The following is a 20069-nucleotide window of genomic DNA, read 5'->3' on the forward strand; positions in this document are numbered from 1 at the left end:
TAGCTATAAATATACTCCTCCCCCTTAACCCCGCCCACCCCCTCAATCTCCCGAATTCGGAGGTCTCAAGGTTGGCAAGTATGACGAGCATGTCTGGATGACTCGCCTCCATCTTTCCAGTGGTTAGGAGCAAGAGATAAGAAACATATATATCACATAATGAAATATGAGAAGCTCAAATTGAACTCAAGATACGACAGATGAGCGAACACATTTTTGCTATAGGTAGCATCTACAAAAAAGAAAACAAATGTGATGTAAACCCATTTTGACAAGGTCTCATGTAGTTTGTTTGAAATGAATATCAGAGCTTTGACAAAAATATTTAAGTCAAGGACAGCAAGTATTTTCTTTGTTGTTTTATGCAGTCGCCAGTTCCATTTTGCTAAATGGGTTTATAGAGGTAACTAATATTTGCTTATTAGCCATGTTAAGCTAGTAGAAAAATTATTAAAGCAACTATATTATTGGTATTTTAACAGTTGAATGTTCAATTTGTATTGCATTTTCTGGTTGACACGAGCCCATTTTGACGTCGCACACAAGCGTGACAAGGGTCCTCACAGTGAAAAACTAAAAAGAATGCAATCATGTTTCTTTAAATAGACATTTTTGGTATTGTTTTCGCTGTTCTTGACACTTTCACCCTTGAGCTGGAAAAAAATACTTGATGGACAGCAGTCTGTGTGTAAGTAACCTCACAGTTTCCAGGACCTCCCTCATTATCGCCGTCAAGTGTTTACAGAGTCTTCATTAGCAGCCAGCCCTCTAATGATAACAAAGCTTAAAAGAAGTCATCAATGGCCGCGATAAGCATGGCTGTGCTACTATTTTGGTTGACACGAGTCCCCGTGTTTATTCTTTGGAGCATGGGAATGGACCTCACTGCTATGGTCCTTTCATTTGGGCATCTCCTTTGTCCAACATTACCACCACAAAGCAAGGAAGTTGTTGGCCTAAAAAGAGTATCATTTAGAAATGCACAACTCCAGAACATTCTTGTTTCAGGTCTGTTTGAGTCTGGTGCTTTCTACAGGCTCCTGCACCTGCAAGCCACTCGGTAATGACATTCAAAACGAGGAGGTCCTTAGAGGATTTCACTTCCAGCAGTCAGAGGTGGATCTTCTGGAGGAGGAAGACATGGACTCAAGGATGGAAGACCTCCTCGGAACCATGAAAGAAGACTTCCTGAGGAAACTCAACCTTTCCGATGTGCCGCAGGAACACGGAAAGATTTACCCTCCTCAGTTCATGATGGAACTCTACAACAAGTATGCGTCCGACAGCACGACGATCCCTCAGTCGGATGTCATACGAAGCTTCGGTGTCCAAGGTTCGCTTGCTTAATATCATGATGTTTGCCTGATAAAGCTGTGATCCAAAGTGAAATATCTTTACAATGCATTAGAATTTATTGGAGGCAGCGATATCAGTCTGGACGGGCTAGTTTTTTACTATTGATGAATAAATATATTTATGTTTTTGTTAACATTGTTGGGCAGGTAAAGCTGGGTGTTAAACTTGAGTGGTATTTATTAGGGGGATCAAAAATAATTGATTTTTAATTAGAGGCGATTTTTATTTGTAACTATTCTTAATCAATTAAAAAAAATAAAATATTTTTGGTTTCTTTAAATCTGTCCTGTCCAGCCACTCAGACAAATAATATAGTTGATGTAGATGTCCATATCTGCTGTGCAGATCTACTTTAGAAAAGAGAAGTGTGGGATATTTCTCCTGTTGCCTGATTTGTATTTGACTTTATTAAATGTTTGGGTCGATTTATTCTTTAAACAAAACCTGTTTTCTTTTTAGTAATATAGACATTTATTAGAGCTGTTTATATGTTTTATAGAGGAGTGTATTTAATAATAGAACTGGGACCCAGTGTTATTAAAAAGTATTGATTTTAAATCGCAAATTGTTTTTTAATCGAATCGTTACCCCCAAAAATTGAAACTAATCGAATCGTGTGGTGCCCAGAGATTCACAGCCCTAGTATTTATTGAACTCTATATAGCCAAGAGGGATGAGGTGGTTGATAAACAAAAGGGTGCTAAGGACAGACCCTTGGGTAACACCGTATAGCAAGGAATGCCAGCTGGGATTTTAAATTGAATTAAATGAGTTACCTTTTTAACCAGTTATTGGGTTTATCGGAGATCTTGGTGATAGTGTAGTGGTACACATTGCAGCCTTTCATGCAATATCTATGGCTCAAATTTCAATATGATTTATTATCAGTTATTAATTGCAGTGAAGAGTGGTTAATTGTAAAACTATTGTCACACCATCACCACAGTGCAAATTAAAGAATACTGTGTGTGTGTGTGTTAAAAAAAAATATATATGTATACCGGTAGATATATATTAAAGATGTCTGATAATATCGGCCTGCCGATATTATCGGCCGATAAATGCGTTAAAATGTAATATCGGTAATTATTGGTATCATTTTTTTATTATCGGTATCGTTTTTTTTGTTTTTTGTTTTTTTGTTTTTTGTTTTTATTAAATCAACATAAAAAACACAAGATACACTTACAATTAGTGCACCAACCCAAAAAACCTTCCTCTCCCATTTACGCTCATTCACACTCATTCACACAAAAGGGTTGTTTCTTTCTGTTATTAATATTCTGGTTCCTACATTATATATCAATATATATCAACACAGTCTGCAAGAGATACAGTTCGTAAGCACACATGATTGTGCGTGCTGCTGGTCCACTAATAGTACTAACCTTTAACAGTTAATTTTACTCATTTTCATTAATTACTAGTTTCTATGTAACTGTTTTTATATTGTTTTACTTTCTTTTTTACTCAAGTAAATGTTTTTAATTTATTTATGTTATTTTATTTTATAAAATTTTTTAAAAGTACATTATCTTCACCATACCTGGTTGTCCAAATTAGGCATAATAATGTGTTAATTCCACGACTGTATATCGGTTGATATCGGTATCGGTAATTAAAGAGTTGGACAATATCGGAATATCAGATATCGGCAAGAAGCCATTATCGGACACAAATATATATATTTATTTTAATTTTAATTTTTTTTTTTTTCTTTGACGAATGCTTTCAGGTTTGTGATCTCTTTGACCCCGTGTTTGTATCCCCCCGATTGTTTTTTGTTGTTTTATGTTAAGTGCAGAGGACATCAATACTTCAAGATATAATGATTTAATCCACCGAACATAAAACTAATGATGTCCTCATACCTACAGTATAACATCTTGTTGGTTGATGCTTAGAGGGCGCCAACTTTCCAATATGTTACACATCATATCTCGCCTTCCTAGGGCTTTTAGGACGTAATGATGAACTTTGTGTATGCGCATGTAACACGTGCACGTGCATTAGCTCTGTGTGTTGTTAGCTAATGACAGCGATTTGGATAGCAAACATTAGCTATCATTGTTTATATATTATATCGTAGCAACAGCATGACTGTACATTGTAACAGTAGTTGGCAACACGTCATTGCACAACTTAACAGTATGACTCAAGGTGTCATAAAAGAAATAATAATAATAAACCATCACACGGCAAAACACAGGGCAACTACTACTACTACCAGGATAGTAAACAACAACATGAATTTTGAGCAACTGTTTACAAAAGGTTGGCAAAAAGCCTGCTGCAAGAATCTGTCTTTTTGCGGCGTATCTTTCATTCGATATTTAGAGTTAAGGTTGTTTTCATTAGTCCAAAAAAACGGACCAGAATCAAATGTTTTTATATATTCTGACACTGGAATGTACACAGTTTGTTTTTTGTACACTATTTTTGTACAATATTGTACACTTAAAATGTACAATATTTTTTACATCGAATTACTGTTGATATAAAAGTATTAATTGGTATTTTTCTGTAAAATTCTGGTACCCGAGCTGCCAGTTTTTTGCTGTAAATCTACTGATGTTTTTTTGTTTTTTTGTTTTTTTTACAGCGGACAAGCCAGTCTGCTGTCTGCAATTTTCGGCCCCTGTTTCGAATTTTTTTTTAAAACACCTGTTTTTGGTCATTTATTTTGTTTCTGCATACTGGTGATTTTCGTTTTTGTTATATGAAATATGAAATTTAAATTAAACCGTTCTTTAAAATCTGGTTATTGCTTTTTGGCAAGAGAAGTGAATTAAGTGAATTATATTTATATAGCGCTTTTCTCTAGTGACTCAAAGCGCTTTTACATAGTGAAACCCAATATCTAAGTTACATTTAAACCAGTGTGGGTTTCACTGGGAGAAGGTGGGTAAAGTGTCTTGCCCAAGGACACAACGGCAGTGACTAGGATGGCGGAAGCGGGGATCAAACCTGGAACCCTCAAGTTGCTGGCACGGCCACTCTACCAACCGAGCTATACCGCCCCGCAAGAAAAATTATTTTAAAAAATTCTTTAATTCTATTGTTTTGTATTTCAAAAAGTTGTTTTTCAAGTCCCATTCATAAAATGAAAAAAATCAATGGCCAAAATATACACTGGCCGCAATATTAGTCACCCTATCAGTGTTTGTTGTGATGGAGTTTGCACCGAGATTTTAGTTAATGGGATTTAAGATAGTCAAACCAAACTATTATTTTTTTTAATTAATAATTTCAAGATACTGTATATTTATAAGCCCTGCGTAAATAAATGATAAATGGGTTATACTTGTATAGCGCTTTTCTACCTTCAAGGTACTCAAAGCGCTTTGACAGTATTTCCACATTCACCCATTCACACACACATTCACACACTGATGGCGGGAGCTGCCATGCAAGGAGCTAACCAGCAGCCATCAGGAGCAAGGGTGAAGTGTCTTGCCCAAGGACACAACGGACGTGACTTGGATGGTAGAAGGTGGGGATTGAACCCCAGTAACCAGCAACCCTCCGATTGCTGGCACAGCCACTCTACCAACTTCCATGTAATATCCTAATAAAAGGATTTACTTAGGGATGTCCGATAATGGCTTTTTGCCAATATCCGATATTCCGATATTGTCCAACTCTTTAATTACCGATACCGATATCAACCGATACTGATATATACAGTCGTGGAATTAACACATTGTTATGCCTAATTTGGACAACCAGATATGGTGAAGATAAAATCCTTTTTTTAAAATTAATAAAATAAAATAAGATAAATTTAAAAAAAAATCTTGAATAAAAAAGAAAATAAAACAATATAAAAACAGTTACATAGAAACTAGTAATTAATGAAAATAAGTAAAATTAACTGTTAAAAGTTAGTACTATTAGTGGACCAGCAGCACGCACAATCATGTGTGCTTACGGACTGTATCCCTTGCCGACTGTATTGATATATATTGATATATAATGTAGGAACCAGAATAACAGAAGGAAACAACCCTTTTGTGTGAATGAGTGGGGGAGGGAGGTTTTTTGGGTTGGTGCACTAATTGTAAGTGTATCTTGTGTTTTTTATGTTGATTTAATTAAAAAAAACAAAAAAAAACGATACCGATAATAAGAAAAACTGATACCGATCATTTTCGATATTACCTTTTAAAGCATTTATCGGCCGATAATATCTCTAGTTTTACTCTAATAACCCAATAAAATTGGCCCTGCGGCTTCTCTGTATATTTTGACTTCCTCTTCAATCCACAGTTATTGTTGAGCATGAATGCACTGACCTCTTCCTATCTCTCTTGCAGATATCACCCATTCTGTGACAAACGGCACAGAGTGGAGATACAGGCTGCTGTTCAACATCAGCATTCCCAGCCATGAAAGGGTCACCACTGCTGAACTACAGCTCCTCTTCCTCCCGGATGCTAGGTCAGAGGCCACCTCCCACAGTTACAAGGCCTCCGTCACTGTCTACACAGGCCATGAACAGAAATCAATTCCTCAAATACTGGCTTGCAAAGAGTTGACCAGCTATCAGAACATGTGGGCAACGTTGGACGTCACCTTAGCGATGCAGAATGGCGTCATTTTGGGCCACGGATTAACTGGATTGGATGTAGTTGTGGACGGGAATGACTGTAGCGGCGATGAAGGTTGTCTGAGCATGAGCGTGTCAGTCGGAGATAACACTTCGGCAGCTTTGATCGTCTTCTCGGACGATTTTAGCAGCAGAAGAAGGGAGGCCAAAAAAGAACTGAGAGAGATGATGCTCCATGAAGAAGAAACCATCTTCTTCACCAACTGGAACACAGAGGGTCAGCTCACCAACCAGATTCCGGGGGCTCAGCATCGCCGGAAGAGGAGAAAGGCGGAAAGGGAATACTGCAGGCGAACGTCCCTCAAAGTCAACTTCAGAGACATCGGCTGGGACAGCTGGATTGTGGCGCCTCCGGAATATGACGCCTTTGAATGCCGGGGATTGTGTTACCACCCGCTGACGGATGAATCCACCCCGTCCAAGCACGCCCTCATCCAGACGCTGATGAACATCAGAAACCCCAAGAAGGCTAACATGGCTTGTTGCGTTCCCATCAAACTGGACCCGATCACCGTCATGTATCAGGAGAACGGACGCCTCACGATTAGATACTTGTATGAGGAGATGAAGGTGGCAGAGTGCGGGTGCAGGTAGTCAGAAACAATGCAACTATTATTTCTGTCGGCAGCACATTATTATTACTATAAGTACACATCAACAGTACAAATTAGGGCTGTCAAAATGAATGATTTCATCCATCATCATTCAGAATCAGAATAAAAATGTTAACACAATTAACCCACCTGCAGCACTAAACGACTCAAACCCGTGAAACGTGGACAGTTTGTCTTTGTAGCATAGTGACATGTGTAGTGACATGCTATAGACGTAAACAAGTCAATATGGAGGTCTAATCAGTACAAAAAAACATGGCGGAGAGTTTACTGATGCCAAATGTTATGCACACTCCGCTGGAAGTAAGGGTTTTATTCCGGAGTAAAATAGCACATTCATCACACAAAAGGAGTCACATGTGTCCAACGTGGATGAATGTTTGTTTCGAAAAAATATGAACATTGTTATGTTTATACAGTATATACTGTACACACAGTGGTACCTCTAACTTAAAGTACCAGTAGAGTGGAAAAACAAGTTGCCTCTATATTGAAGCTATTATCATATACACCGTATTTTTCGGACTATAAGTCGCAGTTTTTTTCATAGTGACTTATATATGTTTTTTTCCTTTTTTATGATGCATTTTCGGCAGGTGCGACTTATACTACGGTGCGACTTATACTCCGAAAAATGCGGTATATATATATGATTTAAGACACCAAAAGACTTCCAAATTTTGCGAATAAATAGGTATAATCAAAATATTATAAATATCAGAGGTTCCCGAGCCATTTTGAGAGATATTGAATGAGCCAGTCACGTGATCACGTGACGTTGCTCTAGGAACCAAAGATCCCTTCCCCATCAACAACAATGCTAATCAAGCAGATTTTGTGAGAGCCAACAGCGATTACATTGGGAAAAATTATGATCCAGGACCTTATATTTTTGAGCCCGAACACAAAAGAGGATAAGCAATACGTTTTAGAAGACGACAGCTTCCCGGCGGATGCAGCTTTATTGAGACGCTAGCAAAAGCCGAGTGATGGATGCAGTTTCCTTGTGACACTATAGCATCCACAGCATTGCTAGGTGCTAAACATACAAACTTACAATAACAACCCAAAATGAAACAAACACTTACTTTGATATTTCCACTCTCGCTGGGATGCCGACTGACGGGACGCTCACATAATTTCGTTTAGATGAAGATTCAATCACAATTCTCATGAAGGGTTAAAAAAAAAGTCCCTCTAAGGTCTATTTGACCATCTCGAGGGATGTCAAAGTCGAGAATTCTGTCAGACCATGGCCACATTTGTCTACTACCAGGTGAGAGATGCATGAATTATAATCTAGAATTTACTTTTAGCAAGTTTGAGACGAAGAAGAAGCAGCCGTCAGCTCAGTGTGTCAACAATAGCAGCGTAAGGTAGCATTAGCTCACTGTTATCAATGTGGCGCTAAAATAGTCCATCTGCATTGGCGTCTATAATAACAATATTACTTATATTTGGTCAATTTTCAGGTCACGACATATAAATGGAATATTGTTGGCAGTTTCTGGATGTTTTTAGAGAGAGTATAAGGTGCGCAACATCTGTTGACATAATTGTTAGCTATTTATTTACGATATCGAATACATAAAAAAAGCCAAGCATGTGTTCTTGTCTTACATAAGGATTATTAATGATAAACACCACATCTCTTTCCAATTTTTGCGTATTTCCAGTATGACTAATCTGATAACATGGTCAGAGTGCAGAAGTGTTACTACCGTGATGTCAATCTCCGAAAATAGCCAAAAGTATTCAGAGCGCAATATTCAAAATGGCTGACTGAATTTGTGGCATTTTGTGATGTTTAAACTGTGTTTTCACATACTTTGCGGATTGTAAATACAATTGGATATGGTTTAATGGATACAATGAAACACAAAAAAGCATATAAAGTCAACTTGTTTTTCCACTCTCCTGGTACTTGAACAGTGCCAAAAATTAACAGTGTTTTGAGATACAGTAAGAAAGGGGATTCATATGGTCTCATTCGTCACGGTTTTCCTGACACATGAAACGTGACGAATTGGGGGGTGCACCATCTACTTTAACTGCTAGATTGATTGATTGAAACTTTTATTAGTAGATTGCACAGTACAGTACATATTCCGTACAATTGACCACTAAATGGTAACACCCCAATAAGTTTTTCAACTTGTTTAAGTCGGGGTCTACGTAATCAATTCATGGTAATGGTAAGATGCCAGTAGAGTGTTGAATATTTTAAGATGTGTTTTGTGGCAGTTCCAACTTTGACCACAGCTTTATTTGCCATGTAGAATGGTGCTTCCCATCATTTTCCTCGTTTTCAAAATGATTAACCCCACCACCTTCCCCTCAAGAGAGATCCACCTGTTTTGCTGTAGGCTGCAAGCAAATATTTGAGTTGGAAGCATTCCCGCCATTAGTTGACACAGCAAATGTCACAGTGAACACCTTTGAAACTGACCAAAACGTCTAGATTTACCTGCTAGCATTAGCTTATAGCTAAGATCGACATCATTTTGTTTTTCCAAGCATGGACAGGAAGAAAGTGGGTGTGAAGGACAGTACCGAGAAGAAGAAGTGGATGATATTCATTGAATCAAAGAAAGAAATCAACAAAAACATGACAAAGCGTGTAGTCATAGTTGGAACGTAGCACTGCGAGTCTGCACCATACTGAAGCAGAAGGAGTCGATAACACCATCCATGAAAATATGGAAAAGCTGTTGATAGTATGTTTGAAGATTGAAGGAAATACCGTAAAAGTCCACTCTCTAAGGTAAATAATGTACATTAAAATTACTTCATAAAACTAGTGTAGTTGTTTTCTGAGATAATTTCTTATCCAAAAGTTGTGTTTCTTTTTAAAATGAATGTTACATGTGAAAAATGGTGGTATTTTGGGGGGGGGCAAGCACCAATTTAATTGCTTTCAAGGAATTTCAATGGGCGACGTTGATTTGAGATACAAGTGCTTTGAGTTAAGAGCTCCGTCACAGAACCAAATAAGCGTGTAAATCGAGGTACTACTCTCTCTCTCTCTCTATATATATATATATATATATATATATATATATATATATATATATATATATATATATATATATATATATGTATATAAAATTCCCTGACGAGCAGGGAAACCTGCGAAACAGGCTTGTAGGGATGATATAGCCTCTGTGTTTTTTCCTGACTTAACGTATATATATATATATATATATATATATATATATATATATATATATATATGAACTCTGAAAATGTGAACATCGTGTAAAAGTCCATTCATTTCAGCAATTCAACTTCACATGCAAAGTGAACTATGTCAAGCCTTTATTTCTTATAATGTTGATGATCATGGCCTACAGTTTTTGAAAATCCTACATTTTCTGAGATCTTATATTTCAGGTTTTCATAAACTGTAAGCCATTATCATACAAAAGTATACTAAAAGAAGGCTTGAAATATCTTAAGTTGCATATTATGTCATATACTGTACTGTATTAGTTGTACCTTATAAAACTAATTGCTGGAACAAACGTACCTTTGCACAATTTTTTGAGTTTCACCTGTATGTAATCTGAATTTTTTTTTTAAAAAGCTTATTTGACAGTACTTAAAATGTATTTATGAATCAATGTAAATCTGTACATTTGTAATTTCAATATATATATTATTAATGATCATATTATAATAACAGACTTTCCCAGGATATTTAATCAATCGCAACTGAACTTTTCAGTTTGTCTCAGAAGATGTTTCGCCTCGCATCAGAGCAGGCTTCATCAGTTCATGCTCATATACTTAGATTGGTTAGACCTAGTCTTAGATTGGTCAGATCTAGTCCAAGATCTAAGTCTTAGATTGGTCAGATCTAGTCCAAGGTCAAAGTCTTACATTGGGTAGATTTAATCCAAGATATAGGTTTTACATTGGTCGGCTCTAGTCCATGACATAAGTCTTGAAATGGTCAGATCTAGTCCAAGATCAAAGTCTTACATAGGTCAGATTTAGTCCAAAATCTATGTTTTACATTGGTCAGATCTAGTCCAAGTTCAAAGTCTTACATAGGTCAGTTTTAGTCCAAAATCAATGTTTTAGATTTGTCAAATCTAATCCAAGATTCTAAGTCTATGAGCATGAACCCATGATAAAGCCTGCTCTGATGAGAGGGGAATCGTCTTTTAAGACACCCTGAACAGTCCAGTGCGATTGATTGAGTCTACTGATATATTTCCAATTAAAGTCATTGCATGACTGTATAATGCCCCCATGTGTTATTAGTATTACTTGCAGTTGTTTGTTGTTCATTGTGAGGAAATTATAAAACTGATGCAGGGTTTATTTTTATACAAAGTGATCTAATTGTTTCAATAAAACTATTAACACTAATAATAATAAAGAATATGTTTTAAACTGTATCTTAATGTTGATGCCCTTAATTATAAATAGCTCTTTAAAGGTCTCAGTTTAAATGATTTTTTTATAGTTTTAAGTAGGTGTCAGAGTTCCCAATAGTTTATTTCATGTGTGTTGTCCAAAATCATAGTCTTGATGTTGGCATTAAGATGGTTTGAAGGGGATTGTAATCTGTAGTCTGTATTTTACATGCTTATGATCTGTTTTTGATTAATTTTATTGATGGGATTCTTTTGGGGGGAAAAAATGAACATAAATCTACCATATTTACTGTATATTAGATGACAGTTTTTGTTTGCTCATGCAAGTAAATTATTAATAAATACAAATCTTATTTTCAATTTGGCTGTGATTTGTTGTTGCTGTTTTTTGTTGCAAATGATATGTAATATAGCTTGTAGGGCAGTGGTTCTTAACCTTGTTGGAGGTGCCGAACCCCACCAGTTTCATATGCGCATTCACCGAACCCTTCTTTAGTGAAAAATAAAAAATAAAAATTTTTCAAATTCAAGACAAAGTTATATGTTTTTGGCAACACTTTAGTATGGGGAACATATGCTAAGTAACAAAGACTTAATTTAGAGTTTTTTGGACACTAGGGGAACATATTCTAAGTAACAAAGACTTAGTGGCCTAGTGGTTAGAGTGTCCGTCCTGAGATCGGTAGGTTGTGAGTTCAAACCCCGGCCGAGTCATACCAAAGACTATAAAAATGGGACCCATTACCTCCCTGCTTGGCACTCAGCATCAAGGGTTGGAATTGGGGGTTAAATCACCAAAATGATTCCCGGGCGCGGCCACTGCTGCTGCCCACTGCTCCCCTCACCTCCCAGGGGGTGATCAAGGGTGATGGGTCAAATGCAGAGAATAATTTCGCCACACCTAGTGTGTGTGTGACAATCATTGGTACTTTAACTTTTTTAACTTTAATTTAGAGTTATTTGGTTAGAGTTAGGGTTAGAGGGTTAGGGCCAGGGTTAGAGGGTTAGGGTCATAAGGCCATGCCGAATAAGGCATTAATAAGTACTTAATAATGACTAGTTAAGAGCCAATATGTTACTAATTTGCATGTTAATAAGCAACTAATTAATGGTGAATATGTTCCCCATACTAAAGTGTTACCATGTTTTTTTTACTGGTGCACAAAATGAACCGTGCATGAACATCACCTTGTTCAAACAATAAAACCAACACAGTGCATAAACTCACAACAAATTACACACCTGCAAATCAGTGTGACTTCTGCTGTTGCCGTATCCGTAATACGCCGATAGGGAGAAGTTTTTATTTACACGATGAGTCGGGTGTGTCTTGACCTCCGCCGAACCCCTGAGCCCGACTCACCGAACCCCTAGGGTTCCATCGAACCCAGGTTAAGAACCACTGTTGTAGGGTATATTTGTGTATGTGATTTTCTTGACCAAGCATTGAGCGGAAACTCACCAAGCTATGTGAACCACTAACCTATATATATATATATATATATATATATATATATATATATATATATATATATATATATATATATATATATATATATATATATATACTGTATATATATACGCAGTACAGAATCCAAAGGGTGGAAAGCACACTGTATGTTTATGAAGATATTTACATATTAGGGTTCTGAAAAGCTTATTTGATTAGTGGTAGTTGGCATTCTTTACCCACTGAAAAGATTATCCAGCTTCAAGATTAGCCTTGCTTGGTGTATGACGTATGATGTACTTCTTTGAGTACATCATTAAACATTGAATAGCATGCACAGTTTATTATCCAATTTGTCATGGAGGAAGCAATTGTTAGGGTTATGACATGGTTTATTTGTTCAACAAGTTACACTGAGGATCACCGCCTGTCACCTACACACTTCAACATATTGAAAAGGAGCAGGAAGAGGCAACCGTAAGTTTAAGGGTTAATATTAGGCTCTCATGGGTCCTGAACTGAACAGCTCAGCAGTATAGTTTATATACACAAAATGAAGTTTGCTCTTAAATCCACAGTGAAAGAATTTATTCTGATCCAAGTGTGTGATTTAAGGCAGCTAGGCCACGTGTCTGCAAACTGACCCAGACTTGACCGCTTAAGTTACCAAAGCTTTTATAACTGTGTGAGTGGGATCAACATAGTTTAGTAATAGGACTTTGATGCATACCCTGGATTAGGCAGTACAAACTATACTACAATACTTTTCGTATTTAAGTAGTAAATGCAAAAGTTACAAGGGACACCTGGTCTGTGTTCTGGATCATCCCATTCTTCAACAGTCGAAAAACGTGCATTTTAGGTGAATTGAAGACTCTAAGTGGTCTACAGGTGTGAATGTGACTGGTCACTGCTTGTTTGTCCATATATGTCTTGTGATTGAGCTAAACAGCTCACCGGTGACCCAAATGCCATATGCATGGATGTGAAACAAAGATTTAAATTTAAGGCTCGTCGACGTTTTCCAGGCCACGGACCCTCGAACTGATGGAGAATTATAGAGAGGGGACCCACCATTTAATCTCCCATAAAAAATGTGTTTTAAATTACACTGGTTTTGCAGGTACATTGTTATTGTGCAATACTAAGATATTAAAATAATACAGTACATCGCAAGCTGGCAACTAGTGCACCAGTCGCTAGCTAGAAAGTAACACGCTGAACTCTGGCTTGAAACTAGTGCACTTAATCTTTAGCTTGAGAATAGCACACTTATCGATAGCTATTCTGAATGCTAACATATACACTATATTGCCACAAGTATTTGGCCACCCATCCAAATGATGAGAATCAGGTGTCCTAATCACTTGGCCTGGCCACAGGTGTATAAAATGAAGCACTTAGGCATGGAGACTGTTTCTACAAACATTTGTGAAAGAATGGGCCGCTCTCAGGAGCTCAGTGATTTCCAGCGTGGAACTGTCATAAGATGCCACCTGTGCAACAAATCCAATCGTGAAATTTCCTCACTCCTAAATATTCCAAAGTCAACTTTGGGCTTTATTTTAAGAAAATGGAAGAGTTTGGGAACAACAGCAACTCAGCCACAAAGCGGTAGGCCACTAAACTGACAGAGAGGGGTCAGCGGATGCTGAAGCGCAAAGTGCAAAAAGGTCGCAATTATGGTGTGGGGTTGTTTTTCAGGAGTTGGGCTTGGCCCCTTAGTTCCAGTGAAAGGAACTTCGAATGCTCCAGGATACCAACACATTTTGGACAGTTCCATGCTCCCAACCTTGTGGGAACAGTTTGGAGCAGGCCCTTTCCTCTTCCGACATGACTGTGCACCAGTGCACAAAGCAAGGTCCATAAAGACATGGATGACAGAGTCTGGTGTGGATGAACTTGACTGGCCTGCACAGAGTCCTGACCTGAACACGATAGAACACCTTTGGGGTGAATTAGAACGGAGACTGAGAGCCAGGTCTTCTCGACCAACATCAGTGTGTGACCTCATCAATGCACTTTTGGAAGAATGGTCGAAAATTCCTATAAACACACTCCGCAACCTTGTGGACAGCCTTCCCAGAAGAGTTGAAGCTGTAATAGCTGCAAAAGGTGGACCGACATCATATTGAACCTTATGGGTTAGGAATGGGATGGCACTTCATATGTGAGTCAGGGCAGGTGGCCAAATACTTTTGGCAATATAGTGTATATAATAGAAATATTTATTCACATTGTTTTTATTTCAAACCTACAAGGTACAGTGAGTAGGGTGCCCATGCCACTGCTATATATAAACTACAGTGTGTTGGATCAATGTTAGAGAGATTTAAATTTGTGGAAAAATGGCCGGGGGAATATAAAAAAGATATTTTAAAAATAGTCTAATCAACCAAAAATGTAACAATCCCCGCCCCACTGCAATATCTTTGTGAGCGACGTGAGCCCCTTGTTAATGACCGCAGATCTTATTCCTTCATTAAAAGGGTTGTCTAATTATTTTGTCACATAAAACAATACACCAACTAAAATCAATAATAATGTGTCTTTTGTGGGAACAAAAACCCAATCTTCTAATTACCATATTTGGACATAATGTATGTATCATTTAGGTTGGCCTGAAATTTTCCCCGCTTTATTTTTCTCCCCACTGATTCTATGCATTTAAATGTATTTTTTCTGTCTTTTATTTCTTTAAATTGCCAAGAGAGGAATTTTAATGTAGCATTACAAGCATCCTAAATGCACACTTGCCAGCAGAGGGCGTCAGCACCAAGGCAACCTAACAAGAATCCACTGAGTCACAGTCATGTTATTTACAGAATATGGGTAATGCATACAGTATATATTCATGCTGGAATCATTTCCTGAATGGATCTTTTCAGCACAGTTAATCTCTTTGCAGACGTTTGGTTTTCTTACACTGCTCACCACATATGACAGCACTCGCTTTACATAGCAGTTTAAAACACCGTATCTTTGGAAACGCTTCCCGGTTGTTACAACAATTGGGCAAGCTTGTTACTGCTTTACAGATGGATAATGCGATTAGAGGTTTATTGTGGGTTAAAGCCTCTTATGAGTGTGTTAACAGAAACCTTGCAGACATAACACTGCCATTTAACAAAGGACCTCTTCGCAGGCGGAGGTTGGTTCACCTGCTGACTACTTTGGAGAAAATGGCAAAGGCTGCGTTTCTGATAGCGTCTCTTCTAGTTTTAGGAAATGTTGCCTTCATACATGCTGCATTTTCTCCCACTCTCGTTGTTGACATGGTAAAGGTCGTCATAGACAATTACTGCTCTCCAGAGAAGCTCCAAGGGATGAAGGAGGCCATTGCAGCAGCCAGCAGCAATACAGAGATCCTCAATATCCCAGATGGGGACTCTTTGGCTAGAGTCCTCAGCGCTGGAATGCAGACCACGATCAATGATCCACGCGTGAAGGTCTCCTATGAGCCAAACTACGCCCCTGTGGTTGCTCCAGTGATGCCTCCTCTACCACCCGAACAGCTTGTCGCCGTCCTCCAAAACTCCATCAAGCTGGACATCCTGCAGGGCAATGTCGGCTACATGAGAATCGATCACATCCTCGGCGTGGCAGCTGCTGACAAAATCGGCTCTTTACTGGTAGACCTGGTCTGGAACAAAGTCCTGCCTACTTCCGCCCTTATCTTTGACTTGCGGTACACTAGCAGCGGGGACATCACAGGAATTTCTTACATCATATCGTACTTCACTGCAGCCGATCCTATCATTCACATCGACAGCGTGTTTGATCGTCCTTCAAACACCACCACTAAGCTATGGTCCATGCCCACCCTACTGGGCGAGCGATACGGCACAACCAAACCTCTTGTTATCCTCACAAGCAAGAACACCAAAGGTATCGCTGAAGATGTTGTCTACTGCCTCCAAAACATGAAGAGAGGCACTGTTGTTGGAGAAAAGACCGCCGGGGGTTCGGTCAAACTAGATCAAATCAAGGTGGGGGACACTGACTTTTACGTGACCCTGCCAACTGCGAAGTCCATCAACCCCATCACAGGTTCAACCTGGGAGCTTGCAGGCGTCACCCCCGACGTTGAAGTCAACGCAGAGGACGCCCTTGCTACAGCTATCAAGATAGTGGAACTCCGTGCACAAGTCCCCGCCATCATTGAGGGGTCGGCAGCACTGATCTCTGACAACTATGCCTTTGAGGAAGTTGGGGTTGCTGTTGCCGCAAAACTGAAAGGTCTCTTGCAGAACGGCAACTACAGCATGGTTGTCTCCAAGAAAGGTCTTGAAGAAAAGTTGTCTGTTGACTTAAACACTCTGTCTGGGGACAAGAGCCTGAAGACCACCAGTAACACTCCAGTCCTGCCACCTATGGTAAGACCCCAGTACGATAGATACAATTGTCAGTCTTCTTAGTAAATCTTCCTTGTCTTTCTCCTCAGGATTATACTCCCGAGATGTATATCGAGCTCATAAAAGTCTCCTTCCACACGGAGATTTTTGAAAACAACATCGGTTACCTGCGTTTTGACATGTTTGGAGACTTTGAGGAGGTCAAGGCCATCGCGCAAATTATTGTGGAGCACGTGTGGAGCAAGGTGGTCAACACAGATGCCATGATCATAGACCTCAGGTGGGCAGAACCTCAAGATTTTATGTAAAAGGCTGCTTGAGTTTTTTTTAAATGTTAATCGCTCACTAAAATGATGACTATGTTCAGTATATCTTTCAAATTAAAGTTGTGCCTATGGTAGTGTAATGGTTCACATACCAATGGTACATTATGTGCCCCTGATACTGAATGGTGACCATTCTGCACAGAAAATAAATGGATGGTTAATGTAGGACCAGCAACCGAGACTGGAAATGTTCTTCATAAAACAACATTGTCTTATGTATTCCACTGTAATTGCATTTATAGGAACAACCTTGGTGGCCCGACGACTGCTATCGCAGGTTTCTGCTCTTACTTCTTTGACGCCAACAAGCAGATTGTACTGGACAAGTTGTACGACAGACAGTCTGGCACCACCACTGAACTCAAGACACTGCCTGAACTCACTGGTAATTGGACCTGGCATTGGGCCATTGCCTTTTTTTAGTCCTGCTCTGCGGTACAGCTAACCTAAATTATTAACTAATACTTTACCTATTTTCAAGATCCCTAACAAAAGTTCCTCCTCTAGTCTTCAATTTCTAAAAGTTTTGTTTTTTACTCAGGAACAAGGTATGGATCCAAGAAGAGCCTTATTATCCTGACCAGTGGAGCAACAGCTGGCGCGGCAGAGGAGTTTGTCTATATCCTGAAGAAACTTGGCCGCGCTATGATTGTCGGAGAGACCACTTCCGGATCATCCCACCCGCCCAAGACCTTCCGCATTGGTGAGACCGACATCTTCCTCAGTATTCCTACAGTCCACTCTGACACAACAACCGGGCCAGCCTGGGAAGGAGCCGGCGTTGCACCTCACATACCCGTCTCAGCATCCGCTGCCCTTGAAACTGCCAAGGGCATTTTCAATAAGCACTTGGGAGGCCAGAATTAATCCTCAAAATGAAGGTATACTTTTGCTTTGGCAACCAAAAGTGTTGTTGAGGTTTAGGATCTAGATTTGTTCAAATTTTAAACAATATTTAGTGATATTTGTGACATAGAGCAATGTTTTGGTGCCAGTTTTTATGTCATTATAGATAATAGATGTCCACACAAAACATGAAAATTAACTGTCTGAGAAAATGACTCGCCATAAAATGTATGTACTATTTTTATGTCAACTCCAATGTTAACTGTACTATTCAAACCTCCTGTTCAACTTGGGCTAACTTTGTTCCAGTGGAAACAAAATAAAAACACAAACAATGAAATTAAGTGTGTTGGGTCATTGTTTAAACCTTTAGTCATTTTTAATTCATCCTTTACAGTCGGACGCAAAAAACATGACCTGTCTTACACATACAGTATGATGCAGTGGTTACCGTATTTATGTACGATATGTAGATGTCATATGTATATATGTATGTATAAATGTATAAATACAGTACAGGCCAAAAGTTTGGACACAACTTCTCATTCAATGTGTTTTCTTTATTTTCATGACTATTTACATTGTAGATTGTCACTGAAGGCATCAAAACTATGAATGAACACATGTGGAGTTATGTACTTAACAAAAAAAGGTGAAATAACTGAAAACATGTTTTATATTCTAGTTTCTTCAAAATACCCACCCTTTGCTCTGATAACTGCTTTGCACACTCTTGACATTCTCTCGATGGGCTTCAAGAGGTAGTCACCTGAAATGGTTTTCACTTCACAGGTATCATATTTTTGATGCCTTTAGTGACAATCTCCAATGTAAATAGTCATGAAAATAAAAAAAAAACCATTGAAATGAGAAGGTGTGCGCAAACTTTTGGCCTGTATTATATATATATATATATATATATATATATATATATATATATATATACAGTGTATATATATATATATTACATTACTAATACTAATACATACGAAGATACATATATATATATATATATATATATATATATATATATACATACATAAATGTATATACATATATGTATATGTATATGTATGTATATATATATATATATATATATATATATATATATATATATATATATATATATATTTCTATATATACACATACATACATATATACAAATACTTGTGTAGATACATCGCATATATAATAATACCTGGGATTTATATAGCGCTTTTCTAAGTACCCAAAGTCGCTTTACATGTAGAACCCATCATTCATTCACACCTGGTGGTGGTAAGCTACTTTCATAGCCACAGCTGCCCTGGGGTAGACTGACGGAAGTGTGGCTGCAATTTGCGCCAACGGCCCCTCTGACCGCCACCTATCATTCAATTCACCGGTGTGAGTGGCACCGGGGGCAAAGGGTGAAGTGCCCAAGGACACAACGGCAGCGTTTTTTTTTTTTTTGGATGGTAAGAGGCGGGGAGCGAACCTGCAACCCTCAGGTTTCTGGCATGGTTGCTCTATCCACTACGCCATGCCGCCATATATATATATATATATATATATATATATATATATATATATATATATATATATATATATATATATATATATATATATATATATATATATATATATATATATATATATATATATATATATATATATATATATATATATATATATATATATATATATATATATATATATATATATATATATATATATATATATATATATATATGACGGCGTGGCGAAGTTGGTAGAGTGGCCGTGCCAGCAATCGGAGTGTTGCTGGTTACTGGGGTTCAATTCCCACCTTCTACCATCCTAGTCACGTCCGCTGTGTCCTTGGGCAAGACACTTCACCCCTTGCTCCTGATGGCTGCTGGTTAGCCTTGCATGGCAGCTCCCGCCATCAGTGTGTGAATGTGTGTGAATGGGTGAATGTGGTAATACTGTCAAAGCGCTTTGAGTACCTTGAAGGTAGAAAAGCGCTATACAAGTATAACCCATTTATCATTTATCATTTATATATTCATATGTCCATATATATCAAAGTTTCTTATTAATGTAACTGACCGTACTGATTACAGTTATAGCCATCACACCTTAAAATGAGGGTTTTTACAAAAACAAA

At 38.1% G+C, this 20069-nt stretch overlaps 2 protein-coding genes across 2 annotated transcripts; both read left to right on the plus strand.

Moving 5' to 3' along the window:
• The first annotated feature begins 978 nt into the window (after positions 1-978).
• gdf2 (growth differentiation factor 2) lies at positions 979-6559 on the plus strand. Its single transcript, XM_061966163.1, has 2 exons — positions 979-1333; positions 5673-6559. Exons 1-2 carry the CDS (start codon positions 979-981, stop codon positions 6557-6559), a joined length of 1242 nt encoding a protein of 413 aa, XP_061822147.1.
• Positions 6560-15528: 8969 nt separating this feature from the next.
• rbp3 (retinol binding protein 3) lies at positions 15529-18281 on the plus strand. The gene is made up of 4 exons (XM_061966161.1): positions 15529-16790; positions 16859-17049; positions 17338-17480; positions 17637-18281. Exons 1-4 carry the CDS (start codon positions 15597-15599, stop codon positions 17960-17962), a joined length of 1854 nt encoding a protein of 617 aa, XP_061822145.1. The 5' UTR covers positions 15529-15596; the 3' UTR covers positions 17963-18281.
• Positions 18282-20069: the final 1788 nt, after the last annotated feature.

Source organism: Nerophis lumbriciformis, linkage group LG11, assembly GCF_033978685.3.
Source record: "Nerophis lumbriciformis linkage group LG11, RoL_Nlum_v2.1, whole genome shotgun sequence".
Lineage (NCBI taxonomy): Eukaryota > Metazoa > Chordata > Actinopteri > Syngnathiformes > Syngnathidae > Nerophis > Nerophis lumbriciformis.

Coding starts and splice junctions, on each gene's coding strand:
- gdf2 (XM_061966163.1), top strand. CDS start 979: ATGCACAACTCCAGAACATTCTTGTTTCAGGTCTGTTTGAGTCTGGTG. Junction 1,334..5,672: donor ACGAAGCTTCGGTGTCCAAG/GTTCGCTTGCTT, acceptor TCTCTCTTGCAG/ATATCACCCATTCTGTGACA.
- rbp3 (XM_061966161.1), top strand. CDS start 15,597: ATGGCAAAGGCTGCGTTTCTGATAGCGTCTCTTCTAGTTTTAGGAAAT. Junction 16,791..16,858: donor CTCCAGTCCTGCCACCTATG/GTAAGACCCCAG, acceptor CTTTCTCCTCAG/GATTATACTCCCGAGATGTA. Junction 17,050..17,337: donor GCCATGATCATAGACCTCAG/GTGGGCAGAACC, acceptor TTGCATTTATAG/GAACAACCTTGGTGGCCCGA.